General features: G+C 40.6%; 1 protein-coding gene across 1 annotated transcript in view; it reads left to right on the top strand.

The window, feature by feature from the left end:
- Window positions 1–20832, top strand: part of ENTPD3 (ectonucleoside triphosphate diphosphohydrolase 3) — a 22049-nt gene extending 1217 nt beyond the window's left edge. Inside the window, exons 2-10 of the mRNA XM_085311836.1 lie at window positions 2008–2128; window positions 7276–7393; window positions 11400–11550; window positions 12348–12507; window positions 14801–15031; window positions 15457–15729; window positions 15823–15933; window positions 18652–18789; window positions 20564–20832. Coding sequence (XP_085167962.1) covers window positions 2009–2128; window positions 7276–7393; window positions 11400–11550; window positions 12348–12507; window positions 14801–15031; window positions 15457–15729; window positions 15823–15933; window positions 18652–18789; window positions 20564–20797 — 1536 coding nt within the window. The 5' untranslated portion in view covers window position 2008 and the 3' untranslated portion in view covers window positions 20798–20832. The remainder of the gene's footprint in view (window positions 1–2007; window positions 2129–7275; window positions 7394–11399; window positions 11551–12347; window positions 12508–14800; window positions 15032–15456; window positions 15730–15822; window positions 15934–18651; window positions 18790–20563) is intronic.
- The last annotated feature ends 1981 nt before the right edge of the window (window positions 20833–22813 follow it).

The raw sequence follows: 22813 nt of genomic DNA, 5'->3' as shown, positions 1-22813 counted from the left end.
AAAAAAAAAAAAAAAAAAAAAAAAAAAAAAAAGTCCTGCAGAGACAAGTATTTTATCAGGATGGTTATTCTTAGATGTATAGTTAAAATCTGCTGTTTCTTTTTGCAAATTAATTGATCTGTATGAATGCTTTTGATTAATGTGCTCTGACATCATTCTCAGATTCCAGTGAGAATCCTTATAGATTTTATAATAGAATGAGATTTATTTTTACTGTCTTTCAACTATTATGTRCATTATGCTTGAATGCCTCAGGATAGTAAAGAGATGGAGAGCAGTAAATTAATCATCAATGTAGCTGGGCAGCAACCTGATAATTATCTCACAGATGTCTGACGATTAAGATAATGAAGTTAATACCAAGCTTGGAGAAGGCAGTGATGGAAGAGTAGATTGGCAATAAACAGGGAGCCCATATGGATTGGGAAAGGGGGTTAATTAGCATTAAAAATCATTCTGGAAGTGAGACGTGTCAGGCTGAAGTGAGTTTTCGAAAGCCAGTCTGAGCTAGACTTCACAATGGAAATTAGAAAACAGAGAAGGAAAACAGCAGCAGTGGGCAGAGCTCACTCAGAGTGAAGGCAGACCCAGAGCAAAACAAAGAACTTGGTGCTTTTGAATGTGAGCATAGACACAGAGTTGCAAAGGCTGAAGTACTCATGGGGTTTACAATATGGAAATTGTGTTTAGAAACATTTGTTCTGCCCATCTTCCTCAGCTTTCCAGCTCAGGTTGGAGCCTAAGGAGGCTGACCATGTGTTTGTTGCAGGTAAAACAGGGCTGACTCAGTGTGATACAGCTGTAGAGAGTAGATGGCTTTTTACTTCCTGTGCTTAGGAGGGATTGGCATTAGCAATTGCTGGAGCAACAATTGACCAGAACAACCACCTGTATACTCACCATCATCAGGACTGAAGAATTAGGAGATGGGAATTAAGTTAGCCTGGCATGATCTATCCTGATATTTCGATGTCAAAATAACTGTTACCTGCAAGTGAGACATGTGTCTCTGAAACTTCTGAGCTTCCCATCTCCCACCAGCCACTTCTTCCCTCCTGAACCCCTGTGGAGCGTAAGAATTTTTGATATGGGAATTTTCTGACTCAGAGGTACTGAAATGTTAGTTTTGGGATGAAGAGATGTCTGGCCAGGGACATGCAAAAGTAAAAGATTAATAGAAATTACAAGAAACCTAAACCACACTTGAATTCTAGAAAATCTTTCCAGAAGAGCATATAGATAGCCTTATCTTAAATGTGAATGTTCCATGTCACCTTTAGGTTTGTCTAGCATAACTACAGTTCAGGTTTATTTAGATTTAGTATTTTTCATGGCAAGATCTGTGGGTTAAACTGTATATGTTATACCTTTTGAGTAGTGCACGGTGATAATAATAGACTCTATATTAGTATGTGCACATGTGTATATATACATAAACCTATTCCATGAACACTTTAGAAATTAGAATAAAAATGCCTACTCTGTAGTTTTTAAAACATCTTTTGTTCCTTTTTAAAGCAGTCTATATTCATTATGCACACTGATCTTACATCTCTGGCAGGAATATTCAGCTGTGTTAAGCAGCTGCCAGCATTGTGTCTACAGGGCTGTGGCTTTGGACATGTTATATGTGTGCATAGGATGGTTGAGTATGCACAAGGCCCAGTCTGCCCCTCTCTCTTGTTTCCTGAGGCAATGGGGGATTGTAAGCATGCATCTACATGCAGGCACTGTAGGAAATGAGCAGACTGGCACCTGAGGGTGAAATCTAGCGTTCATTAGCATGACAACGTAGGCACACACCTTCTGGATAAGGACAAGTTAGTGATGGCAAAACACCAGGCAGTTCTTGAAGAGAACATAGAATTTTCTTGTAGCATTATCTGGTTGATGAAACTTGAGATTTTATGAGAAGTCTTAGCTGACTCAGGGCTTAAGGCCTTAGCCTTTTGAGATAGAATCACTGAATCCTTCCACACTCCTTAAACATTTCCTTTGTTGTTTCAGGATGCTCACCAAAACTCCAAGTGTTGTTGCCCAGGTATTCCTTCTTCTAAGCATAGTTCTTGTCATCGCTATTGCTGTGATTCAGATAAACCAGCAAAAGAGCCTCTCCCYAGGACTTAAGGTAAATCTTAAAATGCGTAAGGAAGGAGAACAGTGTTTTGAATTGATATTTAACAATAATCCTTTCTGAACTATGTTTTATGTGATGATTCAAATGAGATAACAGCCACAAATTGATGTCTCATCATATCTTTGTCATGGGAAAACTGAGGCTGAGAGAAAAAGAGCATTGGCCAAAATCACAGAGTAAGTCAGTGGCAAAAGTGGAAAAGCATTCCTTGCTTCCCTGTCTATGATAGCTATTAGACACTGTCTTCTCCAAGACTGAAAGGCCAAACAAGAAGAAAATGTTGCTGGTTTTTTGGGGGTTTTTTTTGTTTGTTTTTTTGTCAGGGATTGAAAGTAATTTTAAAATAATTTTGAAGCAGGCAATACAGGTTTAGCTCAGTTGGTTAGAGCGTGGTGCTGCTAATGCCAGTGTCGTGGGTTCAGTCCCTGTATGGGCTACGCTGAGGGTTGGACTAGATGATCTCCAGAGGTCCCTTCCAACCTTACCACTCACTCTATGATTCTCTGTGAATGTCTCAGGTTGAAATTTTATTACCAAACACAGCTAAGAGGTTTATGCTGAAATCTTTGCAAATTGCCCGTGTGGATCATAAAGCATTTGGGCTGTAAATGTGCACTTTCTGATTTACTGCCTGTTTAGACTTGCTCTGTGTTAGAGGAAGGAGAGGAGCTTCATGAGGAGGGACAGAACAAACTGAAAAAGATAAACTAAAGTTCTTTGGAAAATAGGTTCAGATTTTGTTTTATGCTGCTAGAATATGTGTATATAACTGAAGATAAGGCTATAGAAATTAGCCTTCCAGGGGAGCTGTGCAGTCTGGCATTCCAAGTACTGTGTTTTGTCCACTATAGCTACCAGCATATAAATCTTGTCAGATTCTTCTTCGAAGTCATTTCTACCTTTCTCTCCCTGTATGTATTTAACTGGATAGTTCGCAGGTTAACAGTAATAGGCTGATGTCCTATTACACTTCATGGGATTATGAACATCTTTGGCTTTGTCTAGATTATTTGTTGGTGCATGAGTTAGACAATAGGCTAAAAACTATATTCTGATACACATTCTATGTGTTCGTGTGGTGTGGCAGGGTGTGTGTGCTGGGACCTTGTATGGGGACACAGTGACTCAAGTTTACTCCCTGTTGTACCCCAAATCTCTGCTTACAGCAGCCTTACATCCCACCAGTTTTTGTGCAAAGCAAGATTGGACTGATATGAGACTACAGCCACTGTCTCAAGGACAGCTTAGACACTGCTTGTGGTGTTGGGCACTAGTTTAGTTTCATATTCAGAATGACAAAATTGCCTAYCTTGCACTTTGAACAAACATTGGGCCAACCTTGACCATCTGGAGCAGGTTTAGACAGGTAAGCTTCCTGAATCAGAACAGTTCCATGACTGACTGGTTCTGGAGGAGGATTGTCCTTTTCTTTGCTAGATGCCTTAGGTTTGGATTTCTTCAGGGCTGTGAGCCTGTCAACTCTGAAATTCCTAGCTGATATATAGGGTTGTGTGTTTGATTCCTAATAGGGTTGTGTATTTGATTCCTGAGAGGCTGAATAGTCTTCAGTGAATGGTTACCATTTGCAAGAAGTAATCCTTTAGGAGTAGAGGAGGATCTTTGTATGCTAGTTGCAAACCGCTCAGTACTTAGCTGATGTGATGGAGCTTGGAAATGTCCGTGTCACAAAGTTTGTGTTTGGTTAAAATAAAATAAAAATGGCAATAACATGATGAAAACAGACTTTCTCTTCTCAGTTGGCCTTACTCTTTTGCTTCTCGCTATTCCCCATGAAACCAAAATTGTAGGATAACTAGAGTTTGTGTTAACTGTGGCATAATAGCTCTTTCCAAGATACAGGTTGAGAACATCCAGATTCATTCTGCTGTGGCACAAGAGATGCATTTTCTGCTATGCCACTGATGTTTGTATGTCTTCTTGCTAAATTAAGTATTTTGGTTCCTTGGTGGTTGGGATACCTGAAGATTCAGCTAGTAATTTGTGAAGGAAGGACCCATCCATGTGCATGAGGCTGAGGCACTGAAAGAGCTTGCAACTCACTGAAACACTAGAAAGTGAGAAGAGTGATGAACGAAGCACAAACATCCTTTAGTGACAAGGCTTGTGAAGAAGTCCAGAATTGTAAGTGATACTATCTCTGAAYGTAATGAGCCTTCATAGCGGTTGACAGAATTTGTCTACAGAAGCTTTGTGAGCCCTAAAGAAAAAATACCTCTCTTTGTATTTCTTTAATCTGTCTTTCCAGGTRCCACAGTCTTCTACACCTAAATTTAGCATGTGCAAAAGACCATGTTTTGTTTTGCTCTTGGGAAGTTTTTGCCTTGCTTGTGGATGTTATGGCTTGGTTAAAAGCAGTTAAGCCCTATATAATTGAACTGAAGTGTGCTTCTAGCATGGATGCGCTTTTGCTGGCTCCATCCTTGCTGTAACTGGTTTAGCTTGTTAGCTTCCTCTGGCAGTTTTCCAAGGTGATTGGCAGGCAAATGAGCTGTCCTGACTGTGCCTGCTTTAAGAGTTTGCAGGTGTAGGTCTTCCTATGACTTTGGTATTCAAGCTGAAGAGGTGATTACCCCCGAGGCTTGTTCCTACTTCCCTTTTGGGATTACTACTACTCAAGATATACTTACAAAGCCTTCCCTATGAATATCTCTTATGCATTTTGGCCACACAAATGAGTTGAATTGATCAGCCTAAATCTTTCTCTGAAAGAGTTCAGAGGTGTTTACACAAGCAGTTGTGGTAGTGGATGGGAGGGTACGCTCTTGCAGGGGAAGGACAAGTAGTTGACATGGTGGGGTATAGCTGTTTCTGTAGTCAGCCAGGCTGCAGCCAGGAAATTATGTGTGAATGTACCTTCAGAGACACAGAGTCTGGTTTATCATTGCCTTGCTCTTTATTTAGCTTATGATAAGTGTGTGCAGTGATCCTATTATTCTGCCAAGAAGTAAAGTGTTACCCTTGCTTTGTGCCATAGGCAATATGGSCACTTCAGTGTTGGAGAACCCCTGAGCAACAGTAAAAGCCATCCAATGACTTAGAGAAAAATGCAGCATTTTCCTTCAAGTCACTTTCTTCATCCTTCTTGTTTTTACTGATCAAGAAAATAGAACTCTGAAGCTTTTCTGGGTTAATGTTGCCTCCCTGTCTTCTCTGACTAGTCTGTTGAATAGATGATGCAATGTAGAATTGGGAARTCCTCAGGCCTTTATCTCTCTCCATAATGGTGATTCACCATCACAGAGAAGATGGAGATTCGTGGTGGAAAAACTGAAATAGAGGGGAAAGGAGGGAGAAAAAGTTATTCTATTCTTTAATAGCTGTGGGCCCACGATAAATGTTTTCCTCTGCTCTCTATCCCGCTCAGTGCCTTTTAAAACAGGAGAGCATTGGTTGTCCTTGAAGGGCAGCCAAAGGTAATCCTGTCTTGCAGTTTGGACTGACATGTAGCATCACTAGAGCATTTTAGTTCAAACAGTTTTTATGAGGTAGCAGCCTAAGACAAGACATGTAGAATTCTCTTCCTGCCCCCACCTCTTGAAATGCTGCATCCTCTATCATTTCTGTTATTTTTTATTAAAGACTCATCTTAGTTTCAGTATTAAGCACACTCCTCATTAATCACTGCCTCATGAGGCTGCATGGACCAGTTCACATAGAGGTGAGAGATGAAGCTCCTCAGCTCTAGAGTTAGCTTGAAATTGGCCTGAGACGCCTTTTAAAGAGAACATCTTTTTTTAAAGGGAACAAGAGACTATAGGAAAAATGAGAGAAGGAGTTGGGAACTAAGGTTCTTAGTTACACATTGGTTCAATTAAGCATACAACTTTGCTAAAACAGTGCCTTGAATGGAACCTGATGGCTTAGTGGATTGATAGTACCTGTGAAGCCCTTCACCTTTTAGTTGATCAGGTTAAATACATTCTACATAAGTGTGAGTGAAATTTTCATTATGTAACAGTCCTCCGAGAAATAGATTAGAGACTGGTATTGCTGGTAATTCTTAAGGGGGCAGGACTTCAGGGGATTAYAGCGGGAAGCTGGGAACTAATGAGGTGTGGAGGTTGAAGCAATGATCTTTCTCAGTCAGATTTGAGGCTCTGCAGGGAGGTGGTATGATGAAATTTATAGGCCTGCTACAGCTGCTCTTACAGCCAGGTGGAGACTCTCATTTTTCAGCATTGTCAGGCTGATGCTTTTTCTGGGCATCTGTCTTTTAAGTATTTTGTACCAGTAGGATGAGTTGTGAGGAGGGGGACAGCTAAATTTACTTTCAAGGAATGCAAAGAGGATATGCAAAATTACTGCTTTCAAAATACTTTCCTTCAGGCAGTTTGCCTTCCCAGTTGTCTGAGTATTCTGCTGCTGTAAAAGACAGAAGGTGGGGAAGACTGATCTGGTGGGCAGTAAACTGAGATGGAGAAACGTGTGTTTTAATCCCACAAAGAACTCTGTGACCCTCTGTGATCACTTAAATATTTCTTATTTATCAGATCAATAAAACTTGGGGTAGTACTTATTCTCTTTCCCTCAGTGTTATCTTTCACTCTGGTACAGACTAATTTCAGTGGCAGGCTCACAGATGGACTGCCTAAGTCACTCAGATGGAGAGTTTATGAGGAAATTAGAAAGAAATCAAACTTGTTTCATGATTCTACTTGCRGACTATTGTATATTTTACCTCTTTGCTTGTGGCTTTCAGAACTCCTGTGCACCCTTGAATCTAACGCCAGTGCTTAAGTATCCAACCCTTCAGTGTCCAGTGAGTGTACCGGGAATAATGAGAATGCAGCTTGCTCCAAAACAAGGTCCTAACGTGGTGTTACTTATGTATCAGTGTGGGTTTTTAGCCTGATGCTGAAAGGAGATGAGTGATCTTCATTCCCACTCAATCCATGACTGAAGATACATAGTATATTCTTTGTTTTGCACCAAGATTCATTTTGTGCTCTGATGTGGGATTCATGTCTAAGCACCTAGTACTAGGATTAATGTCTCTTATGAATGTACTATGCATCTCCTTTCTAAAGGAAGAAGAGCAAAGAAATACAGCTGCATGTGGACCTGTAAGTTGTCATTCTTTATTTCTTTATATAATGTATTAATTTTTTTCTCCACAGTATGGAATAGTGCTCGATGCTGGATCGTCTCAGACTACAGTCTATGTGTATGAGTGGCCAGCAGAAAAAGAAAATGACACAGGAGTAGTAAGCCAGATCTTCAAGTGTAGTGTGAAAGGTGAGCTCAGCTGGCAGTTCCTTATTTCTAGCCATTAAGAAAATATATCTTAAAGCTTATAATGTTTTCCTGTTTTGTTTTGTTTTCCACCATGTTCCCCTTTCAGTGCTAGGGAGCAAGAATTAAGATTGTATCTACAGCTGTATTATTCAGGATCAGCTCTCCTCCTACTGATACAGCACGCTCCCCTAATCTCCACTGGAGAGAGGAAATTATAGCTAAACTTGGTTTACTCTACTGCAGTGCACAACTGGTGCAGAGAGAATTTGATCTACAGAGAATCAGGCTCTGTAAATGCTTAGTTCTTGTGCCTTGAATTAATTTCTTTTAAAAGACAGGTGTAAAATACATGTAAAAATAGCTTTGAATAGAAAGGCTTTGAGAGGAGTGGGGATTCAGCCCCTGTGAGATGTTCACTATTATTTTTTATGGGCGCAAAAATGGGTGTTAGCTCTACTGTAGTGGCTTGACAAATTAGTTTTATTTTATGGAAGTGCTAGTGATATTTTAAAAAGTCTTTGCAGTTTTAGTCAGGTTACATAGAGAAACAAGGTTTACGTGGTTGATTTGAAATTGTTCTGCGATCACTTCAAAAGATGCAACTGAGGGGAATATGGAGGCAGACCTCAAATTATGAAAGATCTTCAGAAAGTGAACAGGAAGAGTTTCTCCAGGCTGCAGAACTAGGGAGTGTCTAATAAAATCATCACTTAAAAAAGCTAAATTGCAGAACTTTCTGATAGGATGCCGTAGATGTGGGGAAAAAAAAGAACATAAGCGGACTAATGTCTAGATGATAGTTGTATTAAATATGAATATGCAGTTCTGGCCTTGACTCAGGAAGACCTGTAGTTATGCACTGCTAGAGGATGTCCCAGGAGAAGTACCGCTGGCTACTTGCCTTATTCATTTCTCTCAGGTTTTGTATTGATTCCTCTTGGAGAGAGGATGCTAGACTAGATGGACTTTTGCTCAGACTCTGATGTGATTGATTATATGTTCTAATAGTATGTTGTGGATTCCTCTGTAATAACTTCTGAATCTCTTAGTCAGATTCAGTGACATTTGACTAAGCTTTCAGTGTTACCAAAACCTCACACATTTCATGAAGACAGGTGGCCAGGAAGGGAAGAGAAATTCACGTAATTAAACAGTAGCTACACCATAAGGGATTTCAATAGAAAGCCAAGCTTCATAAGTTCTGCTACTCTGATTAAAATGAGCTTTAGATCATCCTTGAAGATACTGACTTCAGCAGTGCTGCTTGTTTAACTAAGTGTGTAAAATTGTAACTCTCACCATCTAGCCCAGTGGTTAGGAAAAGGTCACATTACAGTGTTAGTAAGCCACTTCTGAGCTATGCCATGCTCCAAGTTTTAGCAGTGGYCTAAAAAAAGCAGAAAGTCTTGTTTGGAAAAAAACAACAAAAGAGAGAGACTGATGTGAAAAATGCTTGGATGCTGCAGAACTGTACAGAGAGATGTTTTAGTATACTGGTTTGGGTTTGCAAGGTTAGGTGCCAGGGGAGGGGCAGAGTGTGCAGCTTAGGAATCACAGAATGGTTGAGGTTGGAAAGACCTCTGGAGATACCTAGGCCACTCCCCTCCCCCGCTCAAGCATGGTCACCTAGAGCATGTTGCACAGGATTGCATCTCAGCAGGTTTTGATTACTGCCAAAGACGGAGGCTCCACAACCTCTCTGGGCAACCTGTGCCAGTGCTCCGTCACTCTCACAGGGAAGAAATTCCCCCTTACGTTCAGGCAGAACTTCCTGTGGTTCTGTTTTTGCCCATTGCCTCTTGTCTTGTCACAGGGGACAACTGAAAAAAGTTTGTCCCTGTCCCCCTGACACCCTCCCTTCAGGTACTTATACACATTGGTAAGATCCCCCCTCAGCCTTCTCTTCTCCAGGCTGAAGAGGCCCAGCTCTTGCAGCCGTTCCTCCTAGGGCAGATGCTCCAGCCCTCTGATCATCCTCGTAGCCCTATGCTGGACTCTCTYCAGTAGCTSCATGTCTCTCTTGTACTGGGGAGCCCAGAACTGGACACAGTACTCCAGATGAGGCCTCACCAGGGCTGAGTAGAGGGGCAGGATCACCTCCCTCGACCTGCTGGCAACACCCTTCCCAACACACCCCAGGATACCTTTGGCTCCCTTGGCCACAAAGACACATTGCTGGCGCTTGGTCAACTTGTCTACCTGCACTCCCAGGTCCTTTTTTTGCAGAGCTTCTTTCCGGCAGGTCAGCCCCCAGCCTGTCCTGGTGCATGGGGTTATTCCTCCCGAGGTGAAGGACCCTGCACTTGCCCTTGTTGAACCTCATGAGGTTCCTCTCCGCCCAACTCTCCAGTCTGTCCAGTCTCTGTATGGCAGCACAGCCCTCTGGTGTCTCAGCCACTCCTCCCAGCCTGGTATCATCAGCAGACTTGCTGAGGAGGCACTCTGTCCCTCATCCATGCCACTGATGAGTAAACTGAACAGGATTGGCCCCAGTACTGAGCCCTGGGAGACTCCACTAGCCACAGGCCTCCAGCTAGACTCTGCACCACTGCTGATCACAACCCTCTGAGCTCTGCCATTCAGCCAGTTCTCAATCCACCCCACTGTCCACACATCTAGCCTGTGCTTCCTGAGCTTGCTTATGAGGATGTTCTGGGAGACAGCATCCAAAACGTTGCTGAAGTCACGGTAGACAACATCCACTGCTCTTCCCTCATCTACCCAGGCGGTCATTCCATCATAGAAAGCTATCAGTTYGGTTAAGCATGATTTCACCCAGGAAATCTCCGTGTAGATTTTGTTAACCTCTGAAAAGAACTCTGGCATTCAGGGAGAATTTCCTTCTCTCTTGGTTATGATCATGCAAAACCTTAAGTCCCAGTTTGTATCTGGAAATGGTTATTGGAGATGTAAATGTCTATAAGTGACTAGCAGATGAGTAGAACGTAGCAGTTTCTTAACAGTGCAAAGATATCTTATCATCATCATTAAATATACCTGTGGATTTTCTTAGTAATTTTAGAACAATAAGGAAAGAAGTACAAACTTACATGTGCATGGCAGAAATACACTGACATGTGCCTCATGGTGTATCCTTACAGGCTGCAGAAATGGCAACCTGCCTGCTGAAGCAGAGGGAGTAYTCTGCTTGCTCATGTCTTGACTCAAAAGGAGTGTTGCCCTTAGGGCTTCTGGTGTGAGAAAAATGCAGAGAAGCTAACTTATTCTCCTCTAAAAATGCCAGAGAAATATTTTGTTTGTTTAACTCCTGCTGGTGTTTGGATGAGGAAGAGAGCAAGAGAGGAAAGACATTGATGTTAATTGTTAAAATATACCTTGTGCAGCGAGGTGTGACTCTATGTGTGATATCTGGAAGCAAGGAAACCTTTGATATTCTTAGTATTTCACACACCAATGTCAACCTGGACCTCTGTGACTTCAGAAGGCATCCTTGTGCATCTTAGAATTTCACCAGCAATTCTTTGCAAAAGTTTATTATATCTCCAGCTGAAGAGAGTGGGCTGTGGAGGTGCCATGATACCCACATCAGTGGTGGTAAAACAAACCAGGAACCTTTGGCTTAGGTTGTAGAAGGAGGGATTCTCTATACTTTTGCAGGTCAGAGAAATTTTACATCTATTAGACATTTAATTTTCTATAGTACCTGCTAGGAGCAAACCTATTTTCCTCATGAACGCAGCACTGCTGTCAGTGTGTTATATGGTTATACTATGTATGTATGTTACTTTATGTAGGCGCTATAGGTRTATATGTATACACACATTCAAATGCAGGAAAGAAGTTTGGAAGTATCTTCTCAAGAACTTGCACAGCTGTGTCATTACATAGTTTATGCCTTAAGTGCTCATACTTTTGAACCATTCTGTCCTTGTTTGCAGTTGCACRAGGAAAGAGGGAAGTGCTTTCTCTTAACACCTGTTTGCTAGTTTGGACTAATTTGTAGCTAGCAAAACACAGTGAAATCAGTCTGCTTGTCCTCTTTTAGGCCCTGGCATATCTAGCTACGGGAATAACCCTGGAGCCCTTGCAAAACCTTTTGATGACTGCCTGAATAAAGTCAAGGAGAGAATCCCAATTCACCTGCATAAAAATACTTCTGCTTATCTGGGGGCTACAGCTGGCATGCGACTACTGAGGTATAGTGGAAACTCACTGAACTCCAGTGTATACRTACTAGAATAGCAGCTTGTGAAACTAGAATGTGAAAAATATATTGGACATATTTCTGTTAATCAGGAATTGGTCATCTCAAAAGAGAATGGAGTGCAGCTCACTTAATGTAATGAGCTTTTTGGTAGGAAAAGCAGGGCTGTATAAAACTCCTCTCTTATGCTATACTGAGAAAAAGTACTTGCTTTACACTGTACGGTTCTTCTCTGTAGATTTTTGCTAGCAAGAGTTCTCCCTTCTACATCTGTGTTTAAATCCAGTATTATGTAAATACGCAATATTTGTGCATATCTGAGGGCAACAAAAGCAGATTAAAGCTAGACACCACAGAGTTTTCTGAGTGCAAATGTGGTGTAATGTGGCTTTTGAGGCCTATCTGTGGCTTTAGGCCTGGCACAAACTGAGTGTTTTTGTTTGTTCTGCGGCTAAACAGAGGGGGAAGGAAGGCTCCAGGACTGTCTTAGCCAGGAGTTCTCATGTAAGCACTCAGTCCACTAAAAATAAATGTATATATGAGAAACAAAATACCCAAGAATTTGCATGCTAAAGAGYGAAGTTTATACGCAGTGAGAGAGTTGCTTGGTGAAACGATGCAGGATACTTGCTTGGGCTGTTCCCTATAGTAAGCTTCTCTTTTTTTTGTTAAAACAACGTTAAATTTTTAAGTGATTCAAAGAACTTTCTTGACTTGCTAGTTGGTGAGAAATAAACATGACATTGCCTTTCCAGATGCTCAGTGTCTCATGTTTTGTGAATTGCTTAGGTTGCAAAATGAAACGGCAGCCAATGAAGTCCTTGCAAGCATTCARAACTACTTCAGAGCACAGCCCTTTGAATTTAGGGGTGCACARATCATAACTGGGCCAGAGGAAGGGGTGTATGGATGGATTACAACCAACTATTTAATGGGCAATTTCTTAGAGGTGTGTGGAAAAAMCTGCATGCTTTTCTTTTCTAATTTTTGTTATAAATGAAAAGTTTTAGAGGAGATGCCTGTTAAAACATCATAGCTGTAACTTGCATTTCCCATTGAAGTATAGAATATACTATATAGTATATATTTTTGATAGTACTGGAACAAAGCAAGCAGATCAAAGAGTACAATGTGGCAGGAATGTGATGTGACAAAGGTAAAACTGTTCATCCAAAGAACTGTTTATCATTGTCTTCCCTAAATGACAAATCTAATACCTTCTAGAGAAACAGAAGTTGTATTGTTCTTAAATGTATTGGTGTATTGGTAAAGTATGACAACTGTTGACTTTGTTTACGGTGATGCCAGTTAAAGATGTTCTTACCACTTTTTTTGATACTTATGCAGGTTGCTATTTCTGTAGCCCTACTGGTGAAGAGACTGTATTGCTTAGGGGTCTCCAAGCTGTTAGACAAAGTTGGCTTAAGCAGACAGTGAAGGTGGTTGAGTTGGTGTGGTCAAAAGTGCCTCAGCTGAACCAGAAATCACTCATGTAATCTGTTCCAGTATTGCTGGAAAAACTGCAGGTTATGAGCAGTGTATTGTGATATTTATTGTCTTGTCTAGACTTGAGAGAGGATGTTGGTTAATGGATGTTGGTTAATGGGTACATAGTTTTGTGTGGACAAAGCTATACCAACATAAAGATACACTGCTGCATGAACACAGAATAGCATCACACAAGTGCTTCGTAGTAGAGGGAATAAAATATGTTGGAAAAATAATCCCTTTTTTATGCATACATGTTCAGTATAACTTCATTTGCAAGTAAAAATAGGACATCAGCAACTACTCATTTRCATTCATGGTAGTTGTATGCTGCCTTTAGTGTTTACTGCATTTCTTCCAGATAGTCCTGCTAGGTTGAAAGAAAATTCACCAGACACTTGAGTATAATAAGCTGTCCTGGCTGAGCAGTTCCTGCTAGATTATGGCAATTTATAAGCAGGAATTAGATGCTGGTGATTTGATAGCTCATGGTGAATGTGTTGTTGACACTCACAAAGTTAAGAAAAATGGCTGCACAGTCTGGGAGAGCTTTTCACATTGTATGCATTTCATGCAACAAAGACAAATTCATGAACTTCAAAGCAATGTCAAACAGTCTTCTACCATATGAATTTTAATGATCAAAATCTCAAATTCCCTCTGGTGGATTTATAAGGACTTCTGAAGGAACTGCAAGATGTTGTAAAGTCAGTTTAGTATGCAGAATTGTATAAAGAACTGAGTATTGAATATTACAAGAGAGGGAGAGAATCTTTTAACCATTCTTGTGACAGTGGGCTGAGAGAGAAATTTTGCCACTGTTCTTGGGAATCTTTCATTGCAGGTTTTTCTCACAAGTATGTTTGCTAGCCCATAAAGTCTCTTCTGCCACATGTATACATTCATATCGTCATCCTCAGTAAATAATGTTACAGTGAATATGGAGATGGATAATCATACAAAAAATATGCTCTACACTGTGATCATGCAGATCAAATACAGATTTCTGGGGATGTTTTGGGGTAATAGGGAAGAATGCTAGCTAAATGGACCAGGATTATTGCTGTTGAGGTTTCAGTAAAGGAAATGTACAGAACAGTGGTCCTTGTTCTGTATTAGAACTGTAAGTGGTTTGAGGTTATTGTTGTCCGTTTACTTCCAAATATAAAACCCTTCATGGAGGCTTTGGACAGACTTTTGCTGGTAGAAATTGGTAGAATGCCTTTGACTTCRATGGAGCTTTTATTTGACTTTTAGTTCTTTTCTTATTCTTTATCCTGTGTGATCTCTTAATATTCTATTCCTTTAATAATTCTGCTTGCCTTGAAACTAGCAAATGTTCATACTAATTTGGCCCAGGGGATAAGTGACTGCTATCTCTATTTTGTGGATGGAGAAGATAAAAGATCTGTTCAAGATCTCTCAGGTACCTAGASTTCAGTTCCCTGCATTCTAATGCAGATTTTGATCTGGCTAGTTCAGTGCTTTGATCACTGTGCTGTCCTTTTTCTCTGAGTTTAAAGCTATGCCGCGTTTCTTCCTCCATCTTTCAAGCTCATTTTACTCTGTAAAAATACATCCACCTTATCTTAAGAAACTTCTCCATATTTTCCTCAGAGTGAGGATTTTTTTGGAGAGGGTGAATGAGAAAGAGGGGAAAAGATRTTTTTAAAATTAAGTAAAAAGTAGGAAAGCTTGAAGGAAGAACAAGCAGATGACATTTCTTAGTCTTTTTTTTTCACTTTTATATGTAGAGAAACCTTTGGAGGACATGGGTCCATCCTTACAGAAAAGAGACCGTGGGTGCACTAGATCTTGGAGGAGCTTCCACTCAAATTTCATTTATTCCAGAGGACTTTCAGGATAACTCCAATAGCACCTTGCAGGTGATGTTGTACGGTTACAAATACAATGTCTACACTCACAGCTTCCAGTGTTATGGGAGAGATGAAGCTGAGAAAAGATTATTAGCATTGCTGCTCCAGGTAAGTTTAAGAAGCTTTTCTATGCTGCTCTTGCAGGTGTTCACTAWCTCTCTGAGAAGGTTCTTGGGATTGTATTCTCTTCCCTTTGGTGGAGTTCAGAGAACCCAATGAAAACTTTGTTGTGCATAGTTGTAGACAAGCACACATGGGTTTCAAATAAAGATCTTCATCTTTGCTAAAAAAAAATGTTGGGGTCTTAGTTGAGTTTTCTGTGGTTTGATGGAATGGTTCAGCTAGCCCTGTGAGTATTTTGCTGATCTTGCTAGCAATTTTTTTGTGAAAGGAGTGTCTGTGAATTACAGTGATCAGCAATGTTATAATGATAGACTATGGCAGAGAACAAGAATACATGCATATGTGGTTTAAAAAAATCCCTGTAGTAAATGTCAGATTAACTCTAAGTACCCTTTATTACCTGTCCTCAGAAGTCAAGAGGCAGTTCCCACGTGGATAATCCATGTTACCCCCAGAATTATGAAACTGCGTTCACAATGAAGTACTTTTGTGGCAGCCTTTGCACACAGTCTCTGAGACCAGCAAATTATTACCCAAACTGGCTTGTGAAATTCCATGGAACAGGAGACCCAGGTCTGTGCCAGGAGATGGTGTCTTTACTATTTAACTTCACTGCTTGCAGAGACAGAGGGGAGTGCCCATTCAATGGAATCCAGCAGCCAAAAGTTAAAGGGAATTTTGTGGTAGGTTTGTGAACACAGTATTTCTTTCTGGGCATATCTTTTTTGTTTTTGATTTCTGTAATTCTGAAAGTTTCATCCTCTCYTCTTCTATAGGCTTTCTCAGGATTTTACTATACGATTAATGCTTTGAATTTATCTGGGCACTTTTCCCTACCCGACTTCAATTCAAGCATGTGGTTTTTCTGTTCACAGAGCTGGGTCCAGGTGAGTTCTTTTCTCTTCCCTCTTGCTACCCACTTTCCCTCCCTTTCCCTCCCCTCCCCTCTGTAAAAGGGAGATATGAAAAGAGCATGACATGAAGAAGTATTCAAAACATTTTTAGAAGGTCTGTATCAACCTTAACATTTGCTTTTGTACTATGTTTCAAGCCATACAGTATTTCTGGRATACTTAACTCTTGGACTAGGTTTGAAAAAGCATTACCTACAATTCTAATCCAGGTTTCTAGCCTGTAGTGAAATGTGGCCAAGCAGTGTGTGCATTTCCCTCCTTTGGGTTCTGACCTTTGTACAGCTGAAATGTCATAGAGGAATTAAGGGGTGTTGCAACTGAATATATGTAGGTGTACATTTATGTATCTTGGGGAATAGCAGATTACTGTGACAGAAGTGTTTAGAAGACTGATAAATTAGGCCAACTTTAAAACAAACTTTGTTAGACTGACATTCATTAACAACACAGATCAGTCATCATTATCAACATTATCACTATGTATTCAAAGGAGTTAGTACTTAACAATTGTATCCTGTATTAGCTGTGAGTATACTGTACCCTGGAGCTGATGCTGTGTAGTTGATGCCTGAGGTCCTCGGTAAACTTAGTTGCTGATGTGATCATCTAGGAGGGAAGCAGTAACTGAAATGAGCATCTTTCCTGCCCCCAAAATTTGGGATCTCATCCTTTTATAAAACAGCTGTGTTTTTAGACAGTTCACAGCTCTTGGTCTCCTTCTGTATTACACACTGCTGCAGATGTGGGGGTGTAGTTCCACAGGCCTTAGCAGGTGCCTTATCCTGGTTCTCTGTTGTATTTTCCTTGCTTCATGGTTGCTTCCTTCTTGAAGCCAGAGCAGTCCATTCCCAGCTGTCAGGGTTAGGCTGCTGCAGGGACCAGTAAGTGAGCACTAGTGAGTTATTTACAGTTCCTCTGTTTTCAACCAGTGCCTGCATRTTCAAGGTCTTTGCTGTTATCTGATATTTAAGCTGTACATCACAAGAGACACCTGGTACCAAGCTCTAGTTTTCACAAGTTCACACAAGCTGCTGAAGAGGCTTCCAGACCATGACAGAGGTCTTACCCAGTTAGCACATGGCACAGTTAGGAAAAGGCATAGATGAGTGGACAGYGAGGTGGATTGAGAACTGGCTGAATGGCAGAGTTCAGAGGGTCATCATCAGTGGCGTGGAGTCCAGTTGGAGGCCTGTGGCTAGGGGCATCCCCCAGGGCTCAGTACTGGGACCCATCCTGTTCAGCATTTTCATCAGTGACCTGGATGAGGGGACAGAGTGCCTCCTCAGCAAGTCTGCTGATGATACCAGGCTGGGGGCTGACCTGCCGGAAAGAAGCTCTGCAAAAAAAGGACCTGGGAGTGCAGGTAGACAAGTTGACCAAGMGCCAGCAATGTGTCCTTGTGGCCAAGGGAGCCAAAGGTATCCTGGGGTGTGTTGGGAAGGGTGTTGCCAGCAGGTCGAGGGAGGTGATCCTGCCCCTCTACTCAGCCCTGGTGAGGCCTCATCTTGAGTACTCTCCAGTGCAAGAGAGACATGGAGCTACTGGAGAGAGTCCAGCATAGAGCTACGAAGATGATCAGAGGGCTGGAGGTTTCTAATTCTCACTGCTTCCTGGTACTATCAGAAATCGCTACCATCTCTTAAAGACTTGCTAAAATACTGTATGTGTTATATTCGGAATAGAGACTGTTTTCAGGGCTGTCTGTGTTGTTCAAAGTATGCATCTGCTTTGTGCAGCTGTTACACAGATTAAGGTGGGATCCAGTCTCATGTAATTACTGGATAGAATGAGAGGCTTGTGTTAGGCCACTGTGTGGGATGTTCCTTGTGCATTTAAAGCAGGAATGTGAGGGGACTGCTTATTGTCATTACAGTTCTGCTTAAGGCCTGTGAGACAACTTTAATGGTCAAGACTCTTCTTTTAAAGGGAAAAGATTGTCTTGGAAAAATCATGTTGGTTTTGTTGAAGTTAGACTAGGAGTACTTAGACTTTTCATTGTACTAAGTAGTGACCTGATTCCATTCAGGGGGAGACTTGATGCCAGTATTTTCATTGACTTAATTGGGAGTGAACCTTGGCTATGAAGAATTTCTACTGTAATATATGCTATGTAATTTGCAGGCATCTTTATTTAATGGACGTTTCTTAACACTGCATTTTTTTACTTCTGCAATATTCCTCATGCCTCGTTCTGATATCAGCTGTGTTAGTGTGAACCTTAAGTAAATTGACAGACCTATTTTAAATTTGCAGGGAGATACCTCAGATCACGAGACCAGTTCCTTGTTGTATTCATTTATTGCTAGTACGTTTCCTAATGTAATTTACCATCATCAGAGTTTGATAGCTCTTTGCCACTTGCAAGGCTGACTCTGTCTGTGATCCTCTTAAAGAGATTTGTGGCTGCAGTTTACTACCACAGTTTTAACTATGCKATAAAGATGACATAGAAAATGTAGGAACCATAACATTCCCAACATTTTATGTGCAGCTTTGTTTATTATCACTTTTACCACAGGAACTATATCACTGTCAGAGTCTTTTCACTGTAAATCTTCGTGTCTAGTTTTCTATAAATTTACTTGGTGTTAATGCTGATAAATTTTAATTAGAATACAAAGTATTCTTACTTATAAAAGAAAGGAGTTGTTTGCCATAATTTACATGTTCTACAAAACCCTTTTGTTTTAGCTCCAGTTTATGCTGCCTAAATCTGAAGAAACATATGCTAGATCCTACTGTTTTTCAGCAAACTTCATTTATTACTTGCTTGTACATGGCTATAAATTTGATGCGGAAACTTGGCCCCAGATACATTTCCAAAAAGAGGTAATAATTATTTCCTCTTACTATTATTACTTTAATCTAAAGACATGTAGAAGGAGACAGAAGATGCAGCAGCCTACAAAAACATAATGGTTGTAGAAAGCCTTTGTAAATGATTTTCAAATACCTAGCATAAAACAAAGGCATTTTTCAGGTTTCAGTACCAATTCCAGGCTGGTACCAGGGGTTGCCCCAATATTTGGTGATGATAGATCCTTTTAAGGAACTTTAAGAAAGGGTGAAATAATACTGTTTTAAACCTTGTCCCAGTCCATTGAAGTACTGGCTTGCTCTGGGCTGTGATCTACTTGGACACCTCTTCAGACAAGGTCAGTTTGAGCTAACTCTGCTGAGCTGGACAGGATAAACAGGTACAGAAGAACTCTCACTTTTCTGTCTCCTGGGGGAGCATTGGGAGAATAAGCAGAGTTGGTTTGTAGTTTGAGAGTGGTGATAAGGACATGGGGCAGTATTATTCTTAGCCAGCATATCATCTGCATTGAAATCTGGTACTCTGGAATAAGAATCTGTACTGGTGGGGTACTGCCTTTCAGTTGGCAGACCCAGGAGGCTTACAACAATATTTCTGTGTAATGACTACATTTCTCTCTTCTCCTCTTCTGATTTTGCTCCTGAAAACTGGAGTACTTTGGGATGAGGTTATATGTCAATTCTAAAACTGTTGCTAAGAAATTTTTGCTTCCACGTCAGAGAGCACAACCAGTATGTGACCTTGGCTGTTACATCAGAAAATGCCATACAGTGCTCTATGAGGCTATCCTTTCCTCTCTGCTACTGTACAAAGTCTTATTGTAAATCACTGTCACAGACTGTAAGCTCCATACAGAGTTTGGAAGTGCTTGCATTTAAGAACAACAAATGAGTAAGCTGTGAGTCTTTATACAAGAAGTTCTTAAATGCAGGGCCTGCTGACAAACTGTCACTGAGAGATCATAAACAGCATTTTCTGAACAGTCATACTCTGTTACTGGTGTGGTAAGGAATCAGATAGGTTTATCTTGCTTTACTTCTTCCTCTGATGAACAACTATTAGCAGCTCTGAAAAATTATTCAGAGATCAGCTCTTCAACTAGAACATCAGCATATGGTTTACTTTGAGACCTTAATCTGAATTTAGTGGGGAGTGGATTTGCCTTGTTTTTTACATAAATCTTGTGTTAATCCCATCAGATAGGAGCAGCCAAATACAGCAACATTTTTCTGTATTTAGCCAAGACTACAAAAATATTTAGCAAAATAAAGAAGACTTATTTAAAATTAAAATCTTCATTACATAAATTTTGCGTTGAGATAAAATGAAACTTCTGACAGATGAGGCCACATCTTTGTAATTAGATTTGCCTCTCAAAGAACTAAAAGTAATAAGATCCAACATAGCTGGTCAGTTAAGCTACCCCAGATATAAAAGCACAATTGCCTTGAAGAATATGTATCGATAAGGTTTTTGTATTGTTTTGGGGCTTTGTTGGCCTATGCCATTTATTTCTTTTTAGTTAGTGAATGCAAACCTATGAAAAGAACCTTAAACAAATGCCAAGATCTGGGCCAGATCTAGGAAATCAGAAGAGTGGGATGACCTATAATAAAGGTGGAAAGTCAAATGAGTTTGGGATACCTGGTTGCTTGGGGACAAGAAGTTCCTCAGGAACTGCCAACTCTCTTTTAAATAACTGCAATGTCAGCTGATCAGCTTTTAGAACCTATTGTCTTTGACTCTAAACTTCATGGGAGTTGGAGACTTTTATCTGTATTTCAGGTTGATAACAGCAGTATAGCATGGTCACTTGGTTACATGCTAAGCCTCACCAACATGATTCCAGCAGAAAGCAAGCTGATCCAGTTACCTCTGAAACCTTCTTTGTTCACTGGGCTCCTCCTCTTCTTCATAACTATGGCATTGTTATGTCTCATCTTCCTTGTTTACTTGTGTACTGTATCATGTAACCAGAAGAACATCAGTCATGTCGAACAAGTATTTATTCCAGAATGAAGGAACTTTCTGAAGACCAAAAAAAAATCCTCAAATGCTGTTAAAAGTTATGTAGCACTTTATGTCTCCCTCAAGTTTCAAAAATAAAGACAGAAAAAAACCCTTGGGGACCAGAAATATAAATACAGGAGACAACAGACATGAAGGCATCTGTGATATGATGAACTGGAGTGCTTTTGAAAGATTGTGGCTATTGTTGCTGTAAAACTAGTTTTTCCAAAGTTCAGCAGAGAAAATGTGGACAGATACTCTACTTTGCTAAATAAAGGATGATTTTTCTTCTCCTGACAGGTAGGTGTTTTCTGTCTATGAACTCTGTGTTAACTAGCCAAATCTAGTAGTGATGGATTTGGGCAAAGGTGGCTGTTGTTCAAAAATAAAATTAAAGAAAAGATCAGTAGGAATTGTGGGAGAAAGGAATGTGGTAGCTGTTCCCATTTGTAGTGCTGACACTAAAAAAAAACTGAAATGGGAAACAGCTGGGAAAGAATTTTTATTGCTGTTCCAAATGGATTGAGGCCCACTACATAAAGGTGTAATAAGCTTCTGATACCCCTCAGGACCTTCAAGTCCATCTCGAAACTGAGATATAATTTTTTAGTACAYGAGAGATCTTGGAGAGCCTCTGTTTATGGTACCTAAGATTTATTTTGAAGGTGGAACAAAATCCTTTCACACTTCAGTAGCTGAACCTAATTGTAAAGRTGTCATAGCTACCTCCAGAATGCAACATTTTTTGTGTCTTTTTTTAATTAACTTTCACAGAAACTTTTTTCTGTAATTTCTCATACTGAAACATTGACCTGTATTCCCTATGTTTTGTTGATCTCAAGACAGTCGCAGTCAATACAGATGTCTTGTACGTGTTATTTTGACTGTCTGCATAGAGTCTTGGACATGGGACTTTCTGAAGCATTAACATGAGTGTCCCAAAAGTTAAATTAAGCACTTCAATCAAGGTCAAGAGGATCTGGAACCAGACTGCAGACAGAGGTGGGGCCAGCAGAGTGCTCTGTGTAGTGGGTTTAGGAATCCACTACACAGATCCGCTAGAATCACAGACACTGTCCTAAGCTGTAGTGCCTCAACCAGCCTTTCTACTGCCCCAGCCTCAGCATTCCTTCAGCATTACTGGGGCCAGGCTGATGCTTCTGTCAAGAACAAACTCCAAAGCTTTCCTTGAGAATACTGCTGCTTTTATGCCCCGAAGAGCTGTGTCTGTCAAAGCTTAGGCATTCTGCACCAAAACTTTGACTCTTATTTCTTTAAATCATAAGACTACAATTTTGCCTGCTGCCCAAGGAGCCCTTCAAGATCGGTACCCCTTTTACCCGCATGTGTTCTGTACAGCTTCTGAACTAAACATTGAAAAAGCCTCCTGCCTTGTCATCTACTGTCTCTGCCTCTTGTACAGTGCTTCTATTAATTTCTCTTACTATTGCCTTGATATAGTCTGAAAGGCTGTGAAAGGAACACGTCTTTGGAGTTAGCAGAAAGAAGTGATGATTGTATTGTTCAAGACCTGCAAGAGGAGAAACGAGTATCTCTGCTTCGCTTACCACCTTCTACCATCTCCTGTTGCTCTGATTCAGTACCTACACAGATCTGTAGAACCTGCTTTCTCATCCAATGTATTTCCCCAAATCTCCTCCAAACAGCTTCTGGAAATCACTTAAATACATTTCTCCCTCTCTATCCTTGCCTCTCTCCCTGTGCCAGTCCCCTTGTTTGCATCATTGCTCTCTGAGCTGCTCTCTGATGTTTCACTGAGCTTTTTAATATGAGAAAGTATAAACTAAAAGGGATATTGCTATATTCAGGATACTGTCAACTACCTAAAGCTTGTGAGGCCTCAGGCATAGTAGTTTCCATACAGGTTTGTTGCATTAAGGGATCTACTTGCTCATGCATACGCTCAAAATTCAAGCTAACCTTGGATTATGAATTCATACTTCATATGTGTTTTTTCTCTCTGCTTCACCTATTCCCCATATTGATTAGGTTAAGATTGGAGAA

Source organism: Rhea americana, unplaced genomic scaffold (genome assembly GCF_003343005.1).
Source record: "Rhea americana isolate MKP2758 unplaced genomic scaffold, rheAme1 scaffold_35, whole genome shotgun sequence".
Classification (NCBI taxonomy): domain Eukaryota; kingdom Metazoa; phylum Chordata; class Aves; order Rheiformes; family Rheidae; genus Rhea; species Rhea americana.
This window is presented reverse-complemented; position numbering and strand designations above follow the sequence as displayed.